Source organism: Eumetopias jubatus, unplaced genomic scaffold, assembly GCF_037043125.1.
Source record: "Eumetopias jubatus isolate StellerSeaLion01/CBP00866 unplaced genomic scaffold, mEumJub1_p1.0 scaffold_10, whole genome shotgun sequence".
NCBI lineage: Eukaryota > Metazoa > Chordata > Mammalia > Carnivora > Otariidae > Eumetopias > Eumetopias jubatus.
This window is the reverse complement of record NW_028274816.1, coordinates 28,546,386-28,569,426: the sequence shown is the minus strand read 5'-3', so window position 1 is coordinate 28,569,426 and position 23,041 is coordinate 28,546,386. Positions and strand designations below refer to the sequence as shown.

At 46.2% G+C, this 23,041-nt stretch overlaps 2 protein-coding genes across 6 annotated transcripts in view; one reads left to right on the top strand and one right to left on the bottom strand.

Moving 5' to 3' along the window:
* ADAT1 (adenosine deaminase tRNA specific 1) overlaps window positions 1-16,113 on the top strand; it is a 49,898-nt gene extending 33,785 nt beyond the window's left edge. The window contains exons 12-14 of one of the 5 annotated variants that reach the window (XR_015769149.1): window positions 13,774-13,963; window positions 14,907-14,986; window positions 15,729-16,113. The gene's annotated coding sequence lies outside the window, so the exon portion shown is untranslated. Of the gene's footprint in view, window positions 1-11,858; window positions 13,464-13,773; window positions 13,964-14,906; window positions 15,192-15,728 lie in introns of those variants that run through there. The other 4 variants (XR_015769148.1, XR_015769147.1, XR_015769150.1 and 1 more) reach the window with 4 other exon arrangements.
* Window positions 9,067-19,822, bottom strand: GABARAPL2 (GABA type A receptor associated protein like 2). Its single transcript, XM_028093365.2, has 4 exons — window positions 19,673-19,822; window positions 19,288-19,343; window positions 17,955-18,127; window positions 9,067-9,672 (listed from the first exon to the last, which is right to left on the bottom strand). Exons 1-4 carry the CDS (start codon window positions 19,704-19,706, stop codon window positions 9,582-9,584), a joined length of 354 nt encoding a protein of 117 aa, XP_027949166.1. The 5' UTR covers window positions 19,707-19,822; the 3' UTR covers window positions 9,067-9,581.
* Between the last annotated feature and the right edge of the window lie 3,219 nt (window positions 19,823-23,041).

Genomic DNA, 23,041 nt, shown 5'->3' with positions numbered 1-23,041 from the left:
GTCCAGGATGTACTGGTGGTGTGATCTCGGATAGGTCAATACATTCGCAGAGTGTCCATGTCCTCACTTTTGAAATGAGGGCACCACTCCCACAGCTGGAGGGTCACAGGGAGACGATGAGATCATGGACAACACGGGTGTGGGGAGGGCGGCCTGCCTGGCACACAGGGAATGCCAGCCTTGGTATTTCAGCTCATAAGTGACCCTTCAGTTTGCTGATCCTGATTCCCAGGGCGTTTGCTAATCAACACGAGAGACTGTCCCTAGGAGAAGCCTACCGGGCCAGTGTTTGGGGAGCCTCCTGCTGCATACCAGCCATTGGCACGTTCGCTTGCCTGCGCCATCCCCACATCTGGAAGCCACAGCCCATCTCCAGCTGTGCAGGGGGCAACGAATCACACCCGTTGATCACAGAGGCCTATGTAGATCCTCCCACCTAACTCCTGTGGCTTTGCCTCCCTGATGTCAACCACCAGGATTGGTGTTTTCCTCCCTAAGGAAATAAAGATGAAAAGGGGAACTAAATGCACTTTTTAAAGTGTTCTAACCTTTGGTCCAATGAAGATTTTTAGTGAAGGGTCTTTTGAGATTAAGAAAATTGTTACAGCCTGGGCGCCTGGGCAGCTCAGTCGGTTAAGTGTCTGACTCTTGATTTCGGCTCAGGTCGTGATCTCAGGGTTGTGAGATGGAGCCCCGCATTAGGGCTCCGCACTGGGTCTGGAGTCTGCCTAAGATTCTCCCTCTCTCTCTCCCCTCCAGTCACTCTCTAAAAAAAAAAAAAGAAAGAAAGAAAGAAAGAAAGAAAAAATTGATACAGCTTCCTTCTAATTCTTGGAGATCCTCAGGCCACCTTTGGGACTGGTGCCTGGGTGCCCAAAACTGCCCCATGCCCTCCATGTGGCCACAGTGTGTTTCAGCCACTGCAAACAGTTAAGATGCATTCCCACTTAAGTAGGCTCTCAGCCCCAGGTCGACCAGTCCTATGCCTTCTGAACACCATCACTATGCCAGGCATTATGCTATATACCCGAGGTTCAGGGATAGGGGACGGTCCTCTCGTTGCTCCTTGTCTGATAGGGAAGGCAGGCAAGTGCCTTCACAGTGCAACAGCACAGTGTGAGGGTGGCTCAGATCGAGGTCAAACACCCCAACTGGGACAGGGGCGCGGGAAGATCTCACAGACCCAGGTTTGCTTGAGCAAAGAGGCAAAGGCAGAAGGAAGGATTACGGGTTAGCGAGCAAAGAGAAATCGTGTATGTGCGGGACAGTTTGAGAGGATATTTGGGCCCAAATCACCATATACACAGGCCAGAGAAGAGAGCAGGGCACGGGAGCCTGGCAGAGTATGAGGGGCTAGAGAGGAACTTGGGCAAGTCAGGGAGGACTTTGTACATCCCAAGAAGTTTTTTCCTGATGACTCCTCCATTCAGGGACTAAGAGAAAAAGGTGTTGGGCTGGAAAATGCATTTTAGCAGGATTGCTCTCCCCTGTGGCAGGGAGGCTGGAACAGCAGGGGTGGTGGCGGAGAGATCACAGTTGGGGGGTTACTGGAGTAATTCAAAGAGAAATGATGAGGCCCAGACAATGCTGGTGTTAGGAGCCATAGGAGGGGACCAGCAAGGCTGATGGGCTGGTTGCAGGTAAGGGATGAGGAGGAGGTAGTAATGAGGATGCTCCCAGGTCACTGCTGGGTGACAGGACAGAATGTGGCGCCATGTATCAGGAAAGGGGACTCGGGGAGAGGAGCTGCAGGCCAGGGACACAGGGCTCAGTTTCAGAATTTAGGATTTCTGTGCTAGCTTGGGATAAGGACTGGGGCGGGAGGGGGGGGAGGCGGTATTTCCAGGGGCTGATTTGGGGGTCAGGAGAGATGGGCTGCAGATAGAGATTTGGGGGGGCATCTATTTCTAGTAAGTCCTTGAGGACTTGAGTCAGGGTAAAATCATCCAGAGGGAACGTGGGTGGAATGAGAAGAGAAGGGGGGCGTGGATGGAGCCCTGGAGGGCATGGAGAGCTTAGGAGCAAGTAGAGAAGCACAGGAAAAGTGTGTGGCTGGGAGGCCAGAGGGAAGACGGGAGCTTCAAGGGAGTAATCTAAAGGTTAGACTATACTAGAAAAGAGAGACAAGGAAGGCAGGAACTAAGAAGCTTGTTCCCTGCCTCCTCCCCCACGGGGGGACAAGGTTATTTTTGGCATCCTCAGCAAGTGCAGGGCCAGAGAACAAGGAGCCAGCCTCTCCTGGGCGGAGGAAAGAAAGGGAATTGAGAAACGGAGGTACCTGTATGTTCTTTGGGAAGGACCCAGTCTCTGTTCTTGCAGATGTAACTTAGAAACAAAAAGGAAATAGTTCACACACAATAAAAGGAATAACACCCACCATACAGTTAACAGTAAACATTTTGTTGTATTTGCTTCTTGTTTTTATTTTCTGGAGAAATAAAACAGGACTAGTTGTGTTTGAAACCCCACATTTACCACCACCACCACTCCCCTCCCGTGCCTCCTTGATACTATTCCCCTCCCTCTGTTAGGTAGTCACCATCCTCAATGACATGGTTTATACTTTTTTTTTTAAAGATTTTATTTATTTATTTGACAGAGAGAGAGAGATAGCGAGAGCAGGAACACAAGCAGGAGGAATGGGAGAGGGAGAAGCAGGCTTCCCGCCGAGCAGGGAGCTCAATGTGGAGCTCGATCCCAGGACCCTGGGATCGTGACCTGAGCCGAAGGCAGACACTTAAGGACTGAGCCACCCAGGCACCCCGGTTTATACTTTCAATACATAAGTTTGTATCCTTAAGCAATACATACGATTATTTAGCATGGTTTTACATTTTTTAAATATATATTTTTTTAAGTAAACTACACCCAATGTGGGGCTCGAACTCACGATCACGAGATTGAGAGTCGCACGCTCCACCGACTGAGCCAGCCAGGAGCCCCCCATGTTTTTAAATTTTAAATGATAACATGCTGAATATATTTCTGCATCTTGCTTTTTTCCTTCCTCAGCACCATTTTGGAGATTTATTTATGTTACCATACATAGCTCTAGTGCATTCTTTTAAACTGCTGTATAGTATTCCATTATAGGAATATACCACGTTACCCCTCCAATCTCCTGTTGGTGAACATTTAGCTGGTTTCCAATTTTTTGCTTAGGAAAACAAGGGTGCAGTGATCATTCTTGGATATGTCTCTTGTACATGGGTGGGGATATTTCTAGGATATGTACCTAGACATGGAATTTACTAGGTCATGGGTTATCTGCATTTTTAATTTTACTGGATATTGTGAAATTGCTTTCCAATGTGATGGTACCAGTTTACACTCACAGAAGCAGTTTATAATAATTCCAGATATTTCACATCTTCCCTACCATTTTTTTTTAAAGATTTTATTTATTTATTTATTTATTTGACAGAGAGACACAGCAAGAGAGGGAACACAAGCAGGGGGAGTGGGAGAGGGAGAAGCAGGCTTCCCGCTGAGCAGGGAGCCCAATGCGGGGCTCGATCCCAGGACCCTGGGATCATGACCTGAGCCGAAGGCAGACGCCTAAGGACTGAGCCATCCAGGCGCCCCTTCCCTACCATTTTTAAATGTTACAACTTAATTTGGCCAATTTGATGAATGTGAAAGGGTATCCCATATCCTTTGCATTTTCACAGGGCCATCAACCATATAGTGTAAGATTGTATCTTTTAGTGTAGAGCTTGTGCACTGAGCAAATCTAGAGGGCACTATTCACACTGTATTCTGAAAAGCACACTCTGGAGTTGGTGCAATGTGCAACATATACAGAGGCCTTGAGTAATGTTAAGAATTTTCTGTTCTCCTTTGTCCATTGTTCTGTTGGGCTGTTATATCTTAATAATTGGAAGAGTTCTTTATTTATTCTGGATATGAATTCTTTAATTTATATCTGTTGTGGGTGCCTGGGTGGCTCAGCCAGTTAAACATCTGCCTTCGGCACAGATCATGATCCCAGAGTCCCAGGATAGAGTCCACATCAGGCTCCCCGCTCAGCGGGGAGTTTGCTTCTCCCTCTGACCCTCCTCCCCCATTCTCTCTCTCTCTCTCTCAAATAAATAAAATCTTTTTAAAAAATGTGTATCAGGGCACCTGGGTGGCTCAGTCGTTAAGCGTCTGCCTTCGGCTCAGGTCATGATCCCAGGGTCCTGGGATCGAGCCCTGCATCGGGCTCCCTGCTCCATGGGAAGACTCTTCTCCCTCTCCCACTCCCCCTGCTTGTGTTCCCTCTCTCGCTGTGTCTCTGTCAAATAAATAAAATCTTTAAAAAAAAATTTTAATTTATCAATTTTTTTTCCTTTTTGTATTTTTTTCAAGAATTTATTTGATAGAGAACGAGAAAGAGAAAGCATGGGAGGCGGGGGGGGAGGGGCAGAGGGGCAGAGGGAGAGGGAGAAGCAGACTTCCCTCTGAGCAGGGAGCCCCACATGAGGCTCGATGCCAGGACCCTGGGATCATGACCTGAGCCAAAGACAGATGCTTAAAATGGACTGAACCACCCAGGCACCCCTATTGTATTTTTGTATCTTGTCTAAGAACTCCCTACCTATTCCAAGGTCAAAGATACTCTAAATTTCTAGATTTTTTTTAAAAGTTTTGCTTTTCCACATTTAGATCTTTAGCTTGAAGTTATTTTATGCATGTTATAATATGGGGATCTATTTTTTTTAATATTAAGTAATCTCCATACCCAACATGGAGCTTGAACTGACAACCCCGAGATTAAGAGTCACACACTCTTCCGACTAGATCCAGCCAGATGCCCCAGGATCTGTTTTTTCCATATAGAATCCAATTATAGAATCAGAGGTTAACTAGTTTCATCATTTCCCTTTTGATTTTCATGGTATCACTGTTATATTTTAAACATTGGTCTGTTTCTGGGTTTCTGTTGTGTTTCCTAGTTTGTCTATCTCTATGCCATATGGTGCAGTCTTAATTACTTAACTACTGCTAAGATAAGTCTCCCCAGCTTGTTTTTCTTAGCACTTCTTGGTTATTCTTGGCCTTTTGCTCTTCTAGCTGGATGTAGCATCAGTTGTTGGATTCCACAAAACAAAACAAAATAAAAAAAACTGGTTGGGATTTTTATTAGAATTAATCTGGGGCAATATGCAGCTTTTCAATATTGGGTGTTCTCATCCTCGAATATGGTATATTAGTGTATCTCTCCTTTTATTTAGGCCTTCTTTCATGTCCTTCAATAATGGTTCATTTTCTCCATGAAGGTCTTGCATATCATATTTAAATTTATTCCTATGCACTTACAGATTTTTGCTCCTATTGAGATCTTTTCTCCTATTATATTCCCTAATTGGTTACAGCTGGTATGTAGAAACAACATCCATATTTGTAACTCCTCTGGTATCCAGCAACCGTGCTGAACTTTATTAGTGTTCTAAGTTTTACAGATTCTCTTGGATTTTTCTGTGTAGACTATCGCTGTCTATATATAAGAACAATTTAGTCTTCCTGTCTCATTTTTATGCCTTTCATTTACTTTCCCTCTCTTACTGTATTGGCTTTATGCCAGGACACCATTGAGTAGAAGCAGTGATAAACTTTTTTTAACAGCTTTAGTTGAGGATACTAAGATAGAGTTCACATACCACAAAGTTCACCCTTCAGACTTCACAGTACCATTTATATTTGTTGACTGGTCCATTTTCCTACTGATTTGTCATGCCACCTATGACATATGTTTTATATACAGATCTACTTCTGGGTTCTGTTCCATTAGTGTATTTGTCTATCCCAGTATCAGCACCACACTGCCTTATTTATCAGAGCTTTAAATAATATTTGCTCTAGATTTTTTATGAATTCTCTTTATCAAGTCAAAGAAGTGCCCTTCTTAATTTGCTAAGAGGTTTTCAAAAAGTTATGAATGGGTTTTATTTCAGGTGTTTTTTCTTCAGTTTTTCTCCTTTAATTATTAATTTGGTATATTTTTATTAGTAGACATAATGATGGACTATATGACCCATTCTTGAGCTAAGTTCTACCAGGTCATGATTGATTGATTTGAGAAAGAGTGGGTGAGAGAGAACGCACAAGACAGGTTAGGGTCTGGGACACCTGGGGGGCTCAGTCGGTTAAGGGTCTGCCTTCAGCTCAGGTCATGATTCCAGGATCGTGGGATCGAGTCCCACATCCGGCTTCCCTGCTCAGTGGGGACCGGGGACCCTGCTTCTCCCTCTGCCTCCCGCTCCCTCTGCTTGTGCTCTCTCTTCCTTTCTCTCTCTGACAAAAAATAAAATCTTTTAAAACAAAGGTTTAAAAAGAAAAAACAAAAGAGGGGGTAGGGTCAGAGAGAGCAGCGGACTCCCCGCTGAGCGGAGAGCCTGATGCGGGTCTCTATCCCACAACTCCAGGATCATGACCTGAGCCGAAGGCAGATGCTTAACCTACTGAGCCACCCAGGGGCCCTGGTCATGACTGTTTCAGTACACTGCTAAATTTTATTTACTGGTATTTTATTTAAGATTTTTCTGTGTTGATAAAGGAGATCAATCTGTCATTTTTCTCTTATGAAGTTTTGGCATTGGGATTTTCAGTGTCAAAATGTATTTGTAATTATTCCCTTTTTCTAATCTCTGAAAGTGTAAAAAGGGTTAAGGATTCCTTACCTAGTTTGATAAAATTCATCTGTAAAATCTTGCTACTGTCTTTTAAGGACTAGAATTGGGGGAAACTAGATGCTTTTTTTTTTTTTTAACTTTTCAATCCTTCGTTCAGATGCTACATTTTAAGGGCAAGATTGACAAATCCATTTTTGTTGGAATTACAAATAAGGCTGCTTTCCTCAATAGTTTTTTTTATGGATAACGGCTACTCCCTCTTCTGTTCCAAGATAGTTTCTAATATCACTTTGTAATTATTTGCTTATGTGTAGGTAAGCAAATAATACTGTAAACATCTGGAGGACAGGGTAATGTTTTATTCCTGTTTGTGCCTCAGTGTCCAGTAGTGTGAAAACACTGTAAATAGAAAAAACAGACATCATAACATGATCTCACACCGCCAACTGTCTTTCCTCTTAAATCTCAAGTTTGGTGTCTCAGCCGTCAGTTGGTAGCGATGTAGCTATGAGAATTACACTGTCTATATCTCATGAGGGTCTTTTTGAATCATAGTAATATATATAAATCATCTGACATCCAACGAGTGTTTGATAAAAACTATAAGTTTATTTTTTAATTAAGAAAAATTTTTTAAGTAATCTCTATGCCCAGCATGGGGCTCAAACTCAGCGACCCGGAGGAGATCGAGTTACATGCTCTACCAACTGAGCCAGCCAGACACCCCTATAAATTAGTTTTAAAAGGGAAAAAAACCCAAAAACCACAGCTGGCTTCGGTGACCCTTGCTTTTTTTTTTTTCCTTCCCTCTACTATTTCTGTTCAGTTTCATTTGTGGGTTTGTGGTTGTAAACAGAAACAGATCAAAATGCCTTTGGAAAGCTATCCCTTCCCCATTTCTCTATAATCCTATTCTGTTTATACTGTTAAGGAGGGTTTTAACCATTCCTTCCCACCAGTCCCTGCCTCAGGCTGGAAGGGTGAGGGGCTATCTGGTAATTCAAGTGAAGCCAGAGCCCTCTAGGGAACTTTTAACATTGTCCTCAGAAGGAATGCTCTTCCACTGGATTTGCTAAAGCTGATGGGACCACTGTGCCATCACATGAGAGGAATCTGCCTGAGAATGAAGTCAACACAGAGGGAAACAAAACCAAGAGGAAAGAGTTTTGATGTTATCATTTGACCTCTAGTTCGAGCTGTCTGAAGCCAGTGAACTTTCTTTCCCTGTACAGTAACTCAAATAATAAATTGCCTCTTTAGAGCTTAAGCCAGTTTGAGTTGGGTGTATGTCACCACAAACAAGATTCCCTTCAACACAGAACTTGTTCCTTCCCTTTCCCTTGCTCCCTCATCAGCTTGTATCTGCTTCTAGTTCAAAACTACCAGCAAAGAGACCGCAGACTCTATTGGGTCAGGTTTGGGAAAGACGAACACAATGCTTAATGACAAATGATTCCTCCGGTCCCAACTGGGAAGCTGACCTCAGTAGACAGCTTTGACGGGTTGCTTCTGTAATTTGGGGAAGACAGAGCTAAAGATCTTTTGTTTCTTCCCCAGTAGAGAGTTTTAAGGCAGTCATTTTAACTACATGTTCCTAGATCGTGGGATGATACCTAGTTTCTTTATCCTGATTATTTACATAGGGCTCTAGCATCCAACACAGGCTATCCAAGAAGATTTGGGAAAGTTAACTAAGCTTTCCTCTTAGATGCATTTGTGTTCTGGCAAGCCTACATATTTACACTCATTTGTGAGAAATCATGAAACTCGTGGGCATGGGAAAATCTAACTGTGATTTCTAGGGAGAGGGCTTGGAGAGCCCTCTTGAAGCCCCATGAAGAGTGCAGGGGCATGTAAGAGGCCGTGTGTGTACAATTACCATCCCAACACTGTATGTAGTGGTGAAAGGCTGCAAATAACCCAAATGCCATTAATAGGGGCCTAGGAACTAGGTAAGTAATAATGACATTCACACAACGCAGTACCATTTAGCTGTAAAAAGGAACGAAAAGGCTCCCTATAAACTGATACAGAAAGGTCAGCAGGATATACTGTTAAATGAAAAAAAAGCAACACACATAAATATATATAATGTTTTGTAGAAAAAAAACAAGGAAATGACATATTTATATTTAACTATACTTCCAAAAATAAATACCGGAAAGAAACAAGATACTAGTTAAAGTAGTTTCCCGCAAGGCGGAAGGTTAGGGAGTCAGGAAACAATAGTGGGAGGACCTCTCAAGGTCTCCCTTTTTAAAATCTTTTATCTGAACCATGTGGATATATTAACCATCAAAACAAAAGCCCCTCTTAGGACACAGATCACTGCTTCTTGTCCCAGGCTGTGCAGCCAGGGGCCCCACAAACCCTCCTGCTGGCCTAGCAGACGCCGAGCCACTGCTCTGACCTTTCTGCCAGCAAGTAAATAAAGGACATGGTCACACCGCAATGCCTTTATAAGAGGAAGTTTTATTGTTAATTATTTACCTTAATACTTTCAGAAAGAGGAACAGATTAGCTCAGTCCAACATGATTGGCAGTTGGCAAAATCTAGTGAAGCAAGTGTCTGATTGCTAAGGATTTAATTTGGGTGCTTTTAATACTTAGCCATCTTTAACACTTCAAACATAATCCAGAAGAAATGCATCACCTCCCTCCCTTTCACTTTAATACCCCAACTACCTCACTTTAATATGGAAATATCTTCATGAAATAATGATCCTCAGAGAACAAGTGCCCTGGGGAGTACAGCCATGAGGGCAGTGCACAGGAAGGAAAACTCAGAATAAAACTCTGTATGATAATTTACTAACCTAAGGAAACAAAACCTCCCAATATATTAAGAAATAAATCCAGTTACAAACGCACTAATTAGGTCTATGTGAAGAGGTCTGGGAACGGAAAACGGCCGGCTATTTACAAGATACACAAGCGGGAATGGTGCACCTAGCCCAGCGCTGGCCCTCAGAAGCCAAAAGTGTTCTCTCCACTGTAGGCCACATACAAGAATCCATCTTCATCTTTTTCCTTCTCGTAAAGCTGTCCCATAGTTAGGCTTGAAAGAAAAGAAAAAACAACATTGAGAATTGGGTTTGGTCACTGAGTCCAGGTGTTCGAAGAAAGCTGATCTGAGGATAAGGGACGTGACTGCTTGAACCAGCTACTCTGCCATTCTGTGGGTGGTGGATCATGAAAATGAAAGTAATTCCAATCTCCGCACTGCTGTGTACCAACAATCCTGAGTTACAGAAGGGAAATGGAGCCATGAAAGATTAAGATAAATTAGACCTCTGGCGATCAGTAAGTAAGACTAAAATCAAAGCTCCATCCTCCTGCCCCGAGGCAAGGCCATTTGCCGCACCCTCACACCAAATTATTCTTTCAGAAGCCAGGGCTAGCTCCCTGAGTGGGCTTGCCTGGTCAGTACCTGTTTCTTTCTGGAGGCCAAGTGCAAGAGAAAAAAACCTAAGCAAAATTAAGAGCCTAAGAGGCCCATCCCTGTGTGGGTGGAGGACCAAGGTAAAGAAGACTACATGGGGCTTGCTTCTCCTACAGGCTTATGTGAAGGTTTATAATCTGTACCTAACATGATAAATGTAAGTGGGTTCAATCTTGTGGAAGCTCCCCCACCAAAAACTCTGTGCCCCAGCAATCGGTATCTGTGCCATCAAAGAAAAGTTATTTTCCTCACATGTAATGCAAAAAGCTCTCAGATTATATCTGGGATCCAAAGAAACCCTGCCCAATGCTCCTAAGAACCCTCCAGAAATAGACACTGCTCAAACTAAATGTGTGTGGGTGGGAAAGCTGGTTTTCCCTACACCGTAAGGCAGACTGCAGTACAGGAGACCTAATCTAGTTTTCTGCCGTGGATCTGAGCTGTACGGGCTCCAGAGTTAAGCCTAGTACCATGGGCACCCCGGGCGAGCTCTGGCCATGTGACTGTACGAGAGGGGCAGGAGGTACAGACGTGGCCTAAACATCAGTGTGACCCCGCCTGTGGAGTCAACGAGAGCCAGCTGAAGACAGCAGAGGTCACTAGCTGCGCAGGCCACAACCGATGCTTACATGCAGGATTCAGTACAACAAGGGCCATCGGGCGACAGAGGGGCCCAGGGCCTCAAGCAGGTGCAACTGGGCCTGGCCCACTCTGCCAGCGTTCTCCCAGCGCACCACGTGGGACCTCCATGTAACAGGGATAGGGGCCACATGTGTAAAGGGGTGTTTCCCTTTCCTCTTCTTCCTGTCCACCTGCCGGCTTGGCCCAGTGGGCGGCGTGGGCCCAAGAGAATTCTTAACAACATGGGGGTGGATGAGTACGAATACAAATGACCTGTCATCAGCATCTGGTACGTAACACAGTGCTCCCGAGCTCTAACCTGGAATGTGTAACGTAAGGACTCGTGCTATTTCTGCTATGAGAGACACGTCCTGCAGTTTGTCCAGGACCGTAGCCGCTGGCTACAGGCAGCGTGTGAAATGAGGCTCATCTGAGCTGGGATGTGTTTTTTGTTTTTTGTTTTTTTAAAGATTTTATTTATTTATTTGTGTAAGAGAGAATGAGAGACAGCGCGAGAGGGGGGAGGGTCAGAGGGAGAAGCAGACTCCCCGCTGAGCTGGGAGCCCGATGTGGGACTCGATCCCGGGACTCCAGGATCATGACCTGAGCCCAAGGCAGTTGCTTAACCAAGTGAGCCACCCAGGCGCCCTAAACTGGGATGTGTTTTAAGTGTGAAACACACACAAGATTTCAAGCCTGCTATGTAATAAAGGATGTAAAAATCTCAATTTCTATTACATATTGAAATGACATTTTGGATATGCTGGATACATAAAATATATTACTAAAATTCATTTCACCTGTTTCCTTTTTAATGTACTAGAACATTTTAAATTACAAATGTGGCTTGAGTGCCATTTCTCAACAGCACTGCCCTGGAGCATGTGAAGACCTGAGGGGCGGTGGGTTGAGGGAGGAACCCCCGCATGAGACCCCTAGAGCGGTGGGTCTCAACCTCAGCTATACAACAGAATCACAAGGGAGCTTTACAACATCTCCAGGCTCAAGCCCCACCCCAGGCCAATTAAATCAGAATCTCTGGAGGTAGGATCCAGGCATCAGTTTGTTTTAAAATGCCCAGAATGATTCCAGATGCAACTAGGTGGAGAAACAGTCTCTCTGCCAGAGGGAGACAGGTGCTTGTCTTTTCAATGCATTTTCTTTTTTCTTATTTTAAATAGGCAAAGTGGGGCTTGAACTCAGGACGCTGAGATCAAGATTTGCAGACTCTACTGACTAAGCCAGCCAGGCAACCCCATCTGTCTTGTTTGTTTGAGATGCTTATCTTTAAGAGCCATGTGATTAGGAAGTGGGTGAGGAGCCAGCAACTAGCCAAAGGGCCTGACACGCAGCTGCATCTCTCAAGAAGACCTCTACCCCCTCGGCTGGGAATACCCCGAGGAATCGCGTTTGCCTCGGGATGAGGCGGCAGGAAGAACATGTACAGCGACTGCACAACTCTTAGCCCCACTTCGTCCACTTGTCCAGGATGACCTTGATGAGGGCCTGTCCTACCATCTCCTCACGACCCTTACCAGAGGGATTTAGAGGCAGAAGTAAAAGGCACTGTGCAATTCAAAGGCAGCCACCCCTTGATACCAATGTCATGGCTGGTTCCATCTGATACACTAAATGCCCTCCGTTCCTAACAAGTGAGAAGGCCCAGTGCAAATACTCCAAATCCCACTGCTGGAATTAGAAATACGTGAGGAGGGGTGCCTGAGTGGCTCAGTTAGTTGAGCGTCTTACTCTTGGTTTCAGCTCAGGCTGTGAAGCCCCATGTCAGGCTCTGTGCTCACTGGGGAGTCTGCTTCAGATTCTCTCTCCCTCTCTCTCAAATAAATAAATAAAATCTTAAAAAAAAAAAAAGAAAGAAAAATACTTGAGGAGCTACATAAGCACTGGTGGCCCACCCCAGCCCTGGCCTGCAGTGAACAACGGCCATTGGAGCCCCCGCTGCCTAAAGCAGGCTGAGACTCTGCGAGCCGAGGCCCGTCATGTGGCTCTCAATCCTGTCTTTAGACTGCATTGTCTTTTATTTATTTTTTTTTTAAGATTTTATTTATTTGAGAGAGAGAAAGAGAGAGAGAGCATGAGAGTGGGGAGGGTCAGAGGGAGAAGCAGACCCCCCGCCGAGCAGGGAGCCCGATGTGGGACCCGATCCCGGGACTCCAGGATCATGACCTGAGCTGAAGGCAGTCGCTCAACCAACTAAGCCACCCAGGCGCCCCTGCATTGTCTTTTAAGTAAAACCTAGGTTTATAAATCTGTTTAACCAGTGCCCCAGCAGCTATAGAGGGTGATCATAAAACTCCTAATTATAATAACACTTATGTGCCAAGCACTGTTTTAAGTGTGTTTATATTCATTCTTTTTATCCTCACGGCAGTCTTCTGAGGCAACATAACCTCACAAGGATCACAACCCACAGCTTATGGATAATAATAAAAGTGAGGCACTAATAACAGTGAGACACGGAGCAGTTAAATGATTCACTCCAGATCACAAAGCTAGGACACATGCTTAGCACTAAGCCTTGCCGCCTCCAAGTGAATACTGTCCTACTGCCCTAACGTCAGCATCTCGTAACTTCTGCACAGATCTCCCCAAGAACAGTGCTTGTAGGGGCGCCTGGGGGGCTCAGTCATTAAGCATCTGCCTTCGGCTCAGGTCATGGTCCCAGGGTCCTGGGATCGAGCCCCGCATCGGGCTCCCTGCTCAGTGGGAAGCCTGCTTCTCCCTCTCCCACTCCCCCTGCTTGTGTTCCCTCTTTTGCTGTGTCTCTCCCTGTCAGATAAATAAAAATCTTTAAAAAAATTTTTTTAATAATTTAAAAACTTAAAAAAAAACTGCTTGTCACTCACGCACACGCACGCACACACATCCGAAATCACTTGCACGTCTGGTCCCAATGCCTCTGTGGATTCAGGAGGTCAGAGTGGGGCTTGAGATTCTACATTTGTAACAGATGCCCAAGGAAGGCTGCCACCAGCCTCCGTGTCACAGGGCTCTTTCCCTCACATCCTGTAATGTGACAACCGGCTGGTTGTGCTATGACTGTGAGTCCTCTCGCTGTTCTCCTTTTCTGTCTCGCAGCCTCGTGTGGAAACTTGACTCAGTTGGCAGCAGCACTGGGTCCTTACACTGAGGACAGCCCTTGGGCAGGAACTTGGAAAGTGACAATACTCAAGGCTGGGAGCCGAACACTCACTTTCATTCAGCAGCCTGTGACCGAATGCCCGATTCTGAGTGTCACAGAGTGCCACGAAAGAAGACTGAGACATGTGTACAGTATGATTTCAAAATAGCTCTTACAGGGATCAGGCCACATACAGACCAAGTCCGAATAATTTGGTCTGGAGCAAAAAAGAGCTGGCCACAAACACGGTTTACACTCTTAAGTCCCATTAAAGAGTTAAATGCAAGTGCAGGGGGAAAAAACGCAACCCTAGTCAGCGGGCTGGCCTGTCAGTTCAGGACAAGTTCCACAAGCCTCTGAGAAGAGGTCACAGAGGCCCAAGCCACACGGCACTGGGCAGGCCGCAGCTGGGATGCCCGAGGATCCTCATGCACACTGGCGCCTCTTGTATGCGCCTGTGAGGCTAAGCGGCACAGGCCTGCTGGATGGCCTGACAACTTGTGGGCGACACTGCACCTCCAAGGCTTCCCGCCCAAGTTACTGGCTGAGGAAGACACCCAGGGATGACCTCCAGACCCTGATACTAAAGCACACCGCTGTGGCATCAGCTAAGACATGCACTCATTCCCAGAAGGGTGCAAGAAATGGGAAAAGACAATGGCAGATTCAAGCCACAGAGCCAATCCAACATGTGGTGGAACCCTGACGTACTGAATCTAGTGAACCTAAACTGACTGCTAAAACTCTGTCACTCACCCCTCCATTCAGTGTCACCCAGATTCAGACAAACCAGCCAATAATAACAGCACCTTTCAGAAGGGTCCACATCCAGGAATGGCTGTGCTGCTGAGTGCGAACATTGGCTTTAAGCTACTCGAGAGCGCATACACTGGGGGGAGGCCAGCCTAGAACTGTGTGGGTGCCTAATCCCTGCGGAACCTTCCCGTGGTCCCCAACCAAGGTCAGGTCGTGAAGGCTGTGGGCTCCAGCCTGACTCATGAATTGGCTGGACTGACAGGCACACACCTGGTCACCCATCTGCTATGGAGCCCACATGCTTCCAATGGACCTGGATTTCTCTCTTTCCCAGCAGGGAGGACGGAGAGCTAAGGTGGGAGGACAATGGCCACCGCTGCGGACCTTGGAAAGGCAACCACCTCAAAGTGAAAGGTATTGTAGCCATGAAGGCTCCCGACATTCTAAAAAATAACAAAATTTACTGGCTATTCCTTTTGTCAGATTCTTCTCTGATATAAATAAACCCTATTCCATTACTGCTGGAATAAACCCTTGAAGAGGTATTTACCTAGAAATGATCAAAAGTGCTTAATTTAAGCACATTTCTAAATAAAGGATGGACTGTAAGATCTCACAACTTCCTCTTACTTAGTATCTCTTTAAAATCAAAGAAGCAACTAAGCACCACAATCTTAACACCGGTTTCCAAATGTAACATTCCCAAATTATCACATCTTAGAGATACTTTATTTATTAATATACTACTGTTTCTATTTTAAATGGGAATTAACAAGACTCGTCTGTGTTCTAAACAAAGACTAAAAGATGGATACCGCTGCCAGGTCTGGGCTCCCCTCTAATGCCATTACTGGGAAGCTTGTACACTGATATTCTTTCTCGAGCTCTGTCTGCACCAAGGCACAATTCTTTTGTTTTTGGCCTGACTCTAGATGCAGGAACCCAGGCAGAGAATTCAACTTTCCAATGCTAAATGGGAAAAGGAAGTTGAGATCCTACCCCCTCTGCCCTGCTTTAAAAAAAAAAATAGAACTCAGAAAAAATTTAGGAAGTAAAACTCTCAGGGACTTGCCTTGGTCTCTATTTCTAGAATCAGTATTTAATACTCACTACTCTAAACAATCACATTTTTACATGATGATCGTTTGTGTTCCAGAACACTCCCAAAGTTCCACTGCAAGGCAAGAAAAAATGAAGTCACTTCTGCGCAGCCTCCCACCTCGCACGTGACCCTCTCGCAGCTCTGTCTGTTATGGGATGGGCGAGGGCACCTGCAGGCTTGGGTTCACCCTTTCCCAACTCCGATCCCCCTAGCGACTGTCTGAAGGCTGCAAGCACTGGTGGAAGGTTAAGGGAGGCCCTGCACTTCCCTAAGGGGGCTGGCAGGAGCTGAGGAAGAGGCTGCGGCTCAAGTGCCTTGGGGAGATGGATGGCAGGGCTGAGTCACACACCAGCTTTCACGGGAGACCCTGAGGCAGTTCTGTGTGTGCTGCCGTCAGGTGATCAGCATTTGCATAAAGCCCAATGATGTCGCACACAACTTTTGTTTTAGAAACAATTTTTCTTAATAAAACCAAACTGCTGCATTAAGTGTAGGACAGAAAGCCATTAACTGGGGCCAAAGGAGCTTCCTCAGAGGAGAGGAAGCCTGGTTAGTGATTCTTGAAAGTCCTGACTTGGGTCACTGGTGTCGCGTGCTTTAGGGCAGATTCTTACCAGATTGCAAAGGCAAATGGGAGTGAGAGAAAAAAGGAAGCAGCCTCGAATCACTTTTCATTTCCAATTCGATTTATATATCAGGGATAATGGAGGGAGGGGGCAGTTGCTAATCTACAGCCATTTTAATTGCTAGATTAACATGGAGCCATCAGAGTAACAATGTCTCCAGAAGCCGGCTCATTTCCTCTAAGAAATATCAGAGGCTCAGAATTGATAAAATAAATTCAATGCCACAGGTCCTAGTCGCCTACTCCCTCCACTAAGAAGCCACCTCCAGGAAGGAGGACAGGGTCACCGAGACTCTGCAGAAGCTGCAGGTGGAATGAGTGAAGATTTAACTCCCCACCACCTTAAGAGAAGCTGAGTGTGACCACAGACACCCAGGATTTCCTACCCCAATGAAAAGTGCACCCAACACCATGATGCCTAGAGGCCCGGGAAGGGAAGCTAGAAGAGCCCCAACAGGCAGCAAGACTGCCTCTGCCAACACCCCAGCTTCTTGAACTACAGCTGTAGGAGACCAACAGCACCCAGCAGCCAGGCCCACGCCTATCTCCTCAGGCAGAACTTTTCACTTCTCCCCTAACCTGCTTCTCTGCCAAACACAGGAAACGGAGGTGATGGAGATTGGGAAAGCAAAAATTAGACCAAAAAATAGCCAGAGCTCTCTACCTTTCAAAGGAAAAGGACTGGAATTTGGCTTACACCTTTTCTGGAGCTTTCAAGGATTTTCAAAAGGAACGTATTTTGGCCACAATGGGCTAGTTCCCAGAATTTCTGAAAGCCTTGGGTTTTAGAAGTACTACTTTTGGGGGGTAACAAATGAGACTTAGTTTGGGTCTCCAAGATGAAATGTAGCCAGGAACTCACATTCAGGGGAGAGAGAGACTAGCATCTGGCTCAGGGGCTAGTACTTAACCAGTAATGACAAAGGAGTGACCAGGAATTTAGAAGAAGGAGCCAGTTCGTTTTTTTTCCACCGGGGACTAAAGCTGGGCTGTCAAATACACAGAAGAAGGGAACTGTAATGCCCCTGCCTTGAGATTCAGGCCCCAAGGTATCCCAAAGAATGCTTCCAGGCAGCACAACAGCTAGAGCAACAGGGGCAATTCCTCTGACAGTCGGAGCAGGTGGTACCAGGGAGGAGTAAGTCTGTAAAGAGACCTCAGAGCCTTTTGCTGGACAACAGCCATTTCAGCATACCTGAGGATCAGGCAGCTACAGACTTGCACAGTGGCACAGAACTAAGTTTGGAGAGCAAGCAGCAGGGTGATTAACTGAACCTGAGCCTCAGCAGGGCCCACAAGCTCCCAGTAGAGAATGACAGGACTTATTTCATGGGTCATTTGAAGAAAACCTCATTTTAGGCTTCAGTTCTACTGATGGCTTAAACCTAAGTAAATCCTCAGCTGTTTTAAAGGATTTATGAGGGTCTGAGGCTAGATTTCAATTTTTTTTTTTTAAATCCAACCTTGTTCTATCTTCTTGATCCAAAGTACATTCCCATGTACCACGGCCCTTTCGTATTTTCCTTGAGTTCCTCAGGTCAGGGAGCACAAAATCCAGATTTCCAGTCAGGACCCCTAAAGAGTTTCCTAACCTCCAAAATGTAGAGTTCTGTGCACAGCCGAGCAGATGGCCAGTGCCAGGAAGCGCCTCTCACCTGGACTGTGGGACTGTCTTGTCCACGAACAGGAAGATTGCCTTTTCGGAAGGAAGCTGGATCCTTTTCCTGATGATCCACATGAACTGAGCCACAGTGATGTCAGAGGGAACCAGATACTTCCGCTTGTCGATGTCAACGATCTGAGAGCCCGAGACTTTTTCCACAATCACCTAGGAAGGCAAAGAGAGATCAAGACTGGATTTCTAACATGAGGCTCTGGCCTTGCATTGTTCTAGCCCTGGACTGTCAGGGTGCCGATGAACAGCACGTGGGCACCGAGGTGGGTGGGAAACTGCACAACACTGGAAAATATGCCCTGATTTAAGGAACCACAAACTCTTAACTCTGGAGGTTAAGAACTGACATAAATGTATGACACAGAAACAAAGTCCTTTCTTGTGGTTACGTTTATCATCCTGGATCTCAGCAAGCATACGAGAAACACAGCTCCTCCTACAAAGCTTTTCAACATTTTGTCTGGGTAGACCTGAGAATATCTGCTGAGGGTTTCGTCTACCGCCAATTCCTCCAGGACCCCGGAATGGACCCGCCTTCACACTACAGGGGAAATAAGATCCCAAGGACCACAGGAAACAGGAAATGATGGACGAACAGGAATGAGTGGCAATCCCAGCCGGCCAAGAACCAAGCTCCTCATTTGGCCTGTTGCTTCTCCCTGAACTAGGTTTCAAATACGTCCCTCCTGACCCCTCCTCAAAGGAATTGTTCAAAGAGCTACAATGACAGGCATGGATGTCCTTTAAAAATCAGTAAGGATTATAGAAACTTTATCCCCTACCGTGAAAGAAATGATAAGATCATATTTATTACTGATTAAGGAGAAACCACAAGAAAAGGGGTTCTCAGAGGCTTCTCAGATTTTTTTGGTCAGGAAAGGATGACAGGGTCAGGGTGAGGAAAGGGAGCTAGAAGTCAAGTAAAGATAGAGACTCAAAGATGAGTGTCCTGAGACTAAAGTACCACTTCTAAGACCAAAGTGACAGTCTCCCTCCACCGCTGTTCCCAAAAGTGGCAGTGACCTGTTGCCCTGTCCTAGAACATCTTTCCTTACATAATTGGCGAGGGAGCCCAGAGGCTGCAGACAGCTCGCTGGCCTAGATCGGGAGATTCAGCACTGAGGCACCCTGAACAGCACCGGCTCTAGCCCCTCACGCCACGGCCCCGGAAGGCCCTTAACCCAGTCTGGCCTCTTTGCTACCGTAACTGGGACTGGAACCTCAACTTGTCAACTGTTGAATGGCTCGAGGCCCTATCACGAGTCCTAGACGACGGGGTGACAGCGAGCTGAGGGGGCGGGGAGTGCACTCACCGGAACCCGATCGGGATATTTCGCTCGGATCTTCGCGGATTCCACGCATCTGTGTTCTGTGGGAGACACAGACCCGGCTGACGGTCGTGCCTGCCCGGCCCCCGGTTCCGGGGACTCCAGCCCACCTCCCCCGGCGACCTGCGCACGCCCCGGGCCCTTGTTCCGGCGTCTCAGCGGCCTCGGCCCTCGACCCCTGCCTCCCGGCAGAAGGGCGAAGGGCGGCACAAGGGTCCGTGGGCACCCGCCCGGGGCTCCGGGGCCTCAGCGACCCAAGGCCTGAGCGCGGCATCCGCCCCGCCCGGCCCAGCCCAGGGCGGCCCGGGTGGGGGAGGGGGCCCACCCGCCGCCCCGACCCCCACCACCCGGCCTCTGACGGATCCCTTACCCAACGAGTGGTCCTCCTTGAACATCCACTTCATGGCGGCGGCGGGGAAGGGACGCAGCCGGCTCTCGGAGCCGCGGAGCTCAGCGAACCAACCACAACAACAACGACGGCAGCAGCGGCGGCTGCGGCGACTACACGGCAGGCGGGACTTCCGGCTGCCGGAGCCTAGCAACCGGCCGGGGGCGGGGCTTCCGGCGCCATTCGCCGGGGCGCAGGGCCAGGGGGCGGGGCAGGAGACGCCGCCGTGAGGGGCTGCGGAGGGGAAGTGGGGGTGATGACGTTCACTACAGGGCTGTCTTTGAGGGGTTTTGGTGACTGGGAAGGGGATGCTGTCGGGAGCTGGTAACAGGAGTGGGGTCTCGGTGACGAGGGGAATTTTGGAGGTATGAATGACAGAAGAGGGGTCTCTGGTGGATGGTGATGGCGGGGGGGAATCTGTTTAGGGCATTGACAGTTTGGGGAGTATTGTTTGGGGCTGGTAACAGGTTGGGGGCGCAACACAGAGGGTGTGACTAGTTTGAGGGGACTGTGTGGGGAGAGGTACTGATGACAAGCGGGGGTTCAGTATTGGAGACAGCCATATAGGTTGCCTTGGACCTAGAAATTGAATTTAAACAAATTCTGTTTCCCTTCCATTTTTCATGAATGACTGTTTGACTAAACATATAAGAAAAGGTATCACAAATATGCATTTGAGGAGCGTAACATCTTACTGATCACAAAGAGACCCCTTAACCTTAACTGCAGAGGAGTTGGAGGTGATTGTCAGGCTGGGAGAATTCACCTGAGAGTTGGTAATAAGACCGGTTTCTTTGGCAGTCAGCATGGAGTTCAGCAATCACAGCCTAGGCTGTGTGTGCGCGTGTGTCACCTGCCTGAGCATATGCCTTGAGGTTCTCCAGTGATGTCACGCCTTTCTTCCTAGCAGAGTCATCAGGACAGTCTGCTCTGGGTCAACATCTGTTTATGAGCTGGTGAATACGTATCAAGAATATTCATTTAATTGGGCACATGATCCTTGCCATGTGCTTGTGATTCTGATGCATCTGAAAGGCTTGCATGTTTGAACATTGTCATTCATCATTTCCTACAGTTGTAATTCCTGATGGATGCTGTGGAATCTAGCTTCATTCTAGAAGTATTTTGGTTATTTTAAGATTGTCTGAGCAACCAAAATAGGTTTTTGTTTGCTTGCTTGTTTTTAATGAAGTGAAAAATCCCTTGAATTTCATACCTAGAAATTATTACTGCTGCATACAGGAGCACTGTTCTAGGTATTGGGGGAAAGCAGTGAATAGAACAGTGAACTTCACCTAAAAACCGTTTCTGTCATGGGGTTTGCATTCTAGTGGGACAAGATGAAAAATAAATATGTCAGGTAATGGTAGGTGCTCTTTAGAAAACAAAGCAGGCTAGGTGACGAGTGATGGTGGGATAGAATGCTAATTAGGTAAAGTGGTTGACATAGGGACAGAAAGGAACATCGAGACAGGAAGGAACCCCTTGTGGCTGGAGTTGAATAAACAAGAGGGAGTGTGTTAGAAGATGAGATCAAAGAAATGTATAACAAAACTATTGAGCTTTGAATTCCATGTGAAGAACTTTGGATCTTATTTAGAATGACATGAGAAGTTGGTGGAGGATTTTAAGCAGAGGTGTGACATGGTATGGCTTTCCTTTTGAAGTGAGCAGGCTAGCTTCTTTGTAGGCAGACTATAAGGGGTTGAGAATGGAAGCCAGGGGAACAGTTAAGAAACTGTTGTGATAATCTGGGTGAGAGATGATGTTGGCCTAGACCAAGATAGTGTCTATGGGGGTTGTGGGAAGCAGTTGTATTCTAGATATATTTTGAAGGTAGAGCCAACAAAACTTGATAGATTGGGTATGAAGTGTGAGGGACAAGTCAAAGTCAGGGTTTTTGGAAGGATGGAATTGCCATTTACTGAAATAGGGTGGAGCCAGCTTGAGGGGTGAGAATCAAGTTTTGGTTTTGGCTATATTGAGTCTGAGATGCCCAAGAGACACATCCAAATAAAGATACAGAGTAAATGAATAGATCTAGGAGCCTCAAATTCAAGAGAGAAATTTAAAGCTGTTGAACTGGATGAGATCAGCTAGAGAGTGAATGAAAAAATTGAAAATACCTTTTTGCAAATAGAGTTAAACACTGAGGAATCAAGGTGGATGTTCACCATTGGACAGTCAGTGAATCAGTGGAAGAGTTTGAAATTGGACTGAAGACCCCTGCTTCCTTTTACAGAACTGGTCATTGTATCCTACTCCAAGGCATGTGTACACCACCTTGAACCTGGAAGACCTTAGTATACTTCTCAGGGAAAAGATCCCGTCAGTCACCCACTTACAAGCATGTAACCTGATGGTCTCAATATGGTGCAGTGTCTTTCTGTCTTCTATCTTTACCTACTTTCTTGATGTCTTTTTCCAGTTCACCATTCTAATTGGCTTCTCTGATCTGTCCTGATGATATGCATCATCTTCTTTACCTGTGGGGTCATTATATTTAGCTTATTAAAGGTTCTAAAGATACCTAATGCCTTCCTTAAGGGGGTGGCTAGTTGAAAAGGTGAGTCAGAAGAAAAAATAGGATAATGAAAGTATACAATTCCATATTAACAGACTTATAAAACATGCAGAATAAATTTCAAATGTTGGAGAGGTCTGTGAACATGAATGCTGAGGGATGGTTAGGGCAATGGGGACTGACACCAAACCAAATGCGGTTTATCAGGAAAGACTTCACAGAGAATCTTATGCTTCAGAGAGAAGGGTACATTTTCCAAAGGATAAACTTTCCTTAATAGATAGAAACAAAGGCTGGGGTTGGAAGCGGGAACTGGGAAGTAATACAGATAAATGCTGGGAAGCTTTGATGCATACATTCAGGCATTCTAAACGGATTCAAGATATCCCTTAACAGGAGCTTCTAGAGAGGAGTAGAACATGATCAAAATGTGTAGTTTTAAGAGAACAACTCTCTTTGTCCTTAAAAGTAAATTGTATCAAGGGGTGCCTGGTGGCTCAGTTGGTTAAGTGTCTCACTGGGTTTCAGCTCGTCATGATCTCAGCGTCGTGGGGTCAGGCTCTGCACCCAGCAGGTAGTCTGCCTGTCTCTCTCTCTCTCCGCCTCTCCCCATGCTCACAGGCTCTCTTTTTCTCTCTAAAAATAAATCTTTTTAAAAAGTAAATGGTATGAAACATGAGAAAATTAAGGAAATGGAAACTGAGAAGTCTGTTCTCAGTTATGAAATATATGAAATGACACAATACACACAGACCTTTAGCATTTTTAAAAACTAATATTCCCGGGCGCCTGGGTGGCTCAGTCGGTTAAGCGACTGCCTTCGGCTC

Bases quoted from the DNA above. Each gene is read 5' to 3' on its own strand.
- GABARAPL2 (XM_028093365.2), bottom strand. From the start codon at position 19,706: ATGAAGTGGATGTTCAAGGAGGACCACTCGTTGG. The intron at 19,344-19,672 runs GTAAGGGATCCG...TGTCTCCCACAG, and splicing joins CAAGGAGGACCACTCGTTGG to AACACAGATGCGTGGAATCC. The intron at 18,128-19,287 runs GTGAGTGCACTC...TTGCCTTCCTAG, and splicing joins AATATCCCGATCGGGTTCCG to GTGATTGTGGAAAAAGTCTC.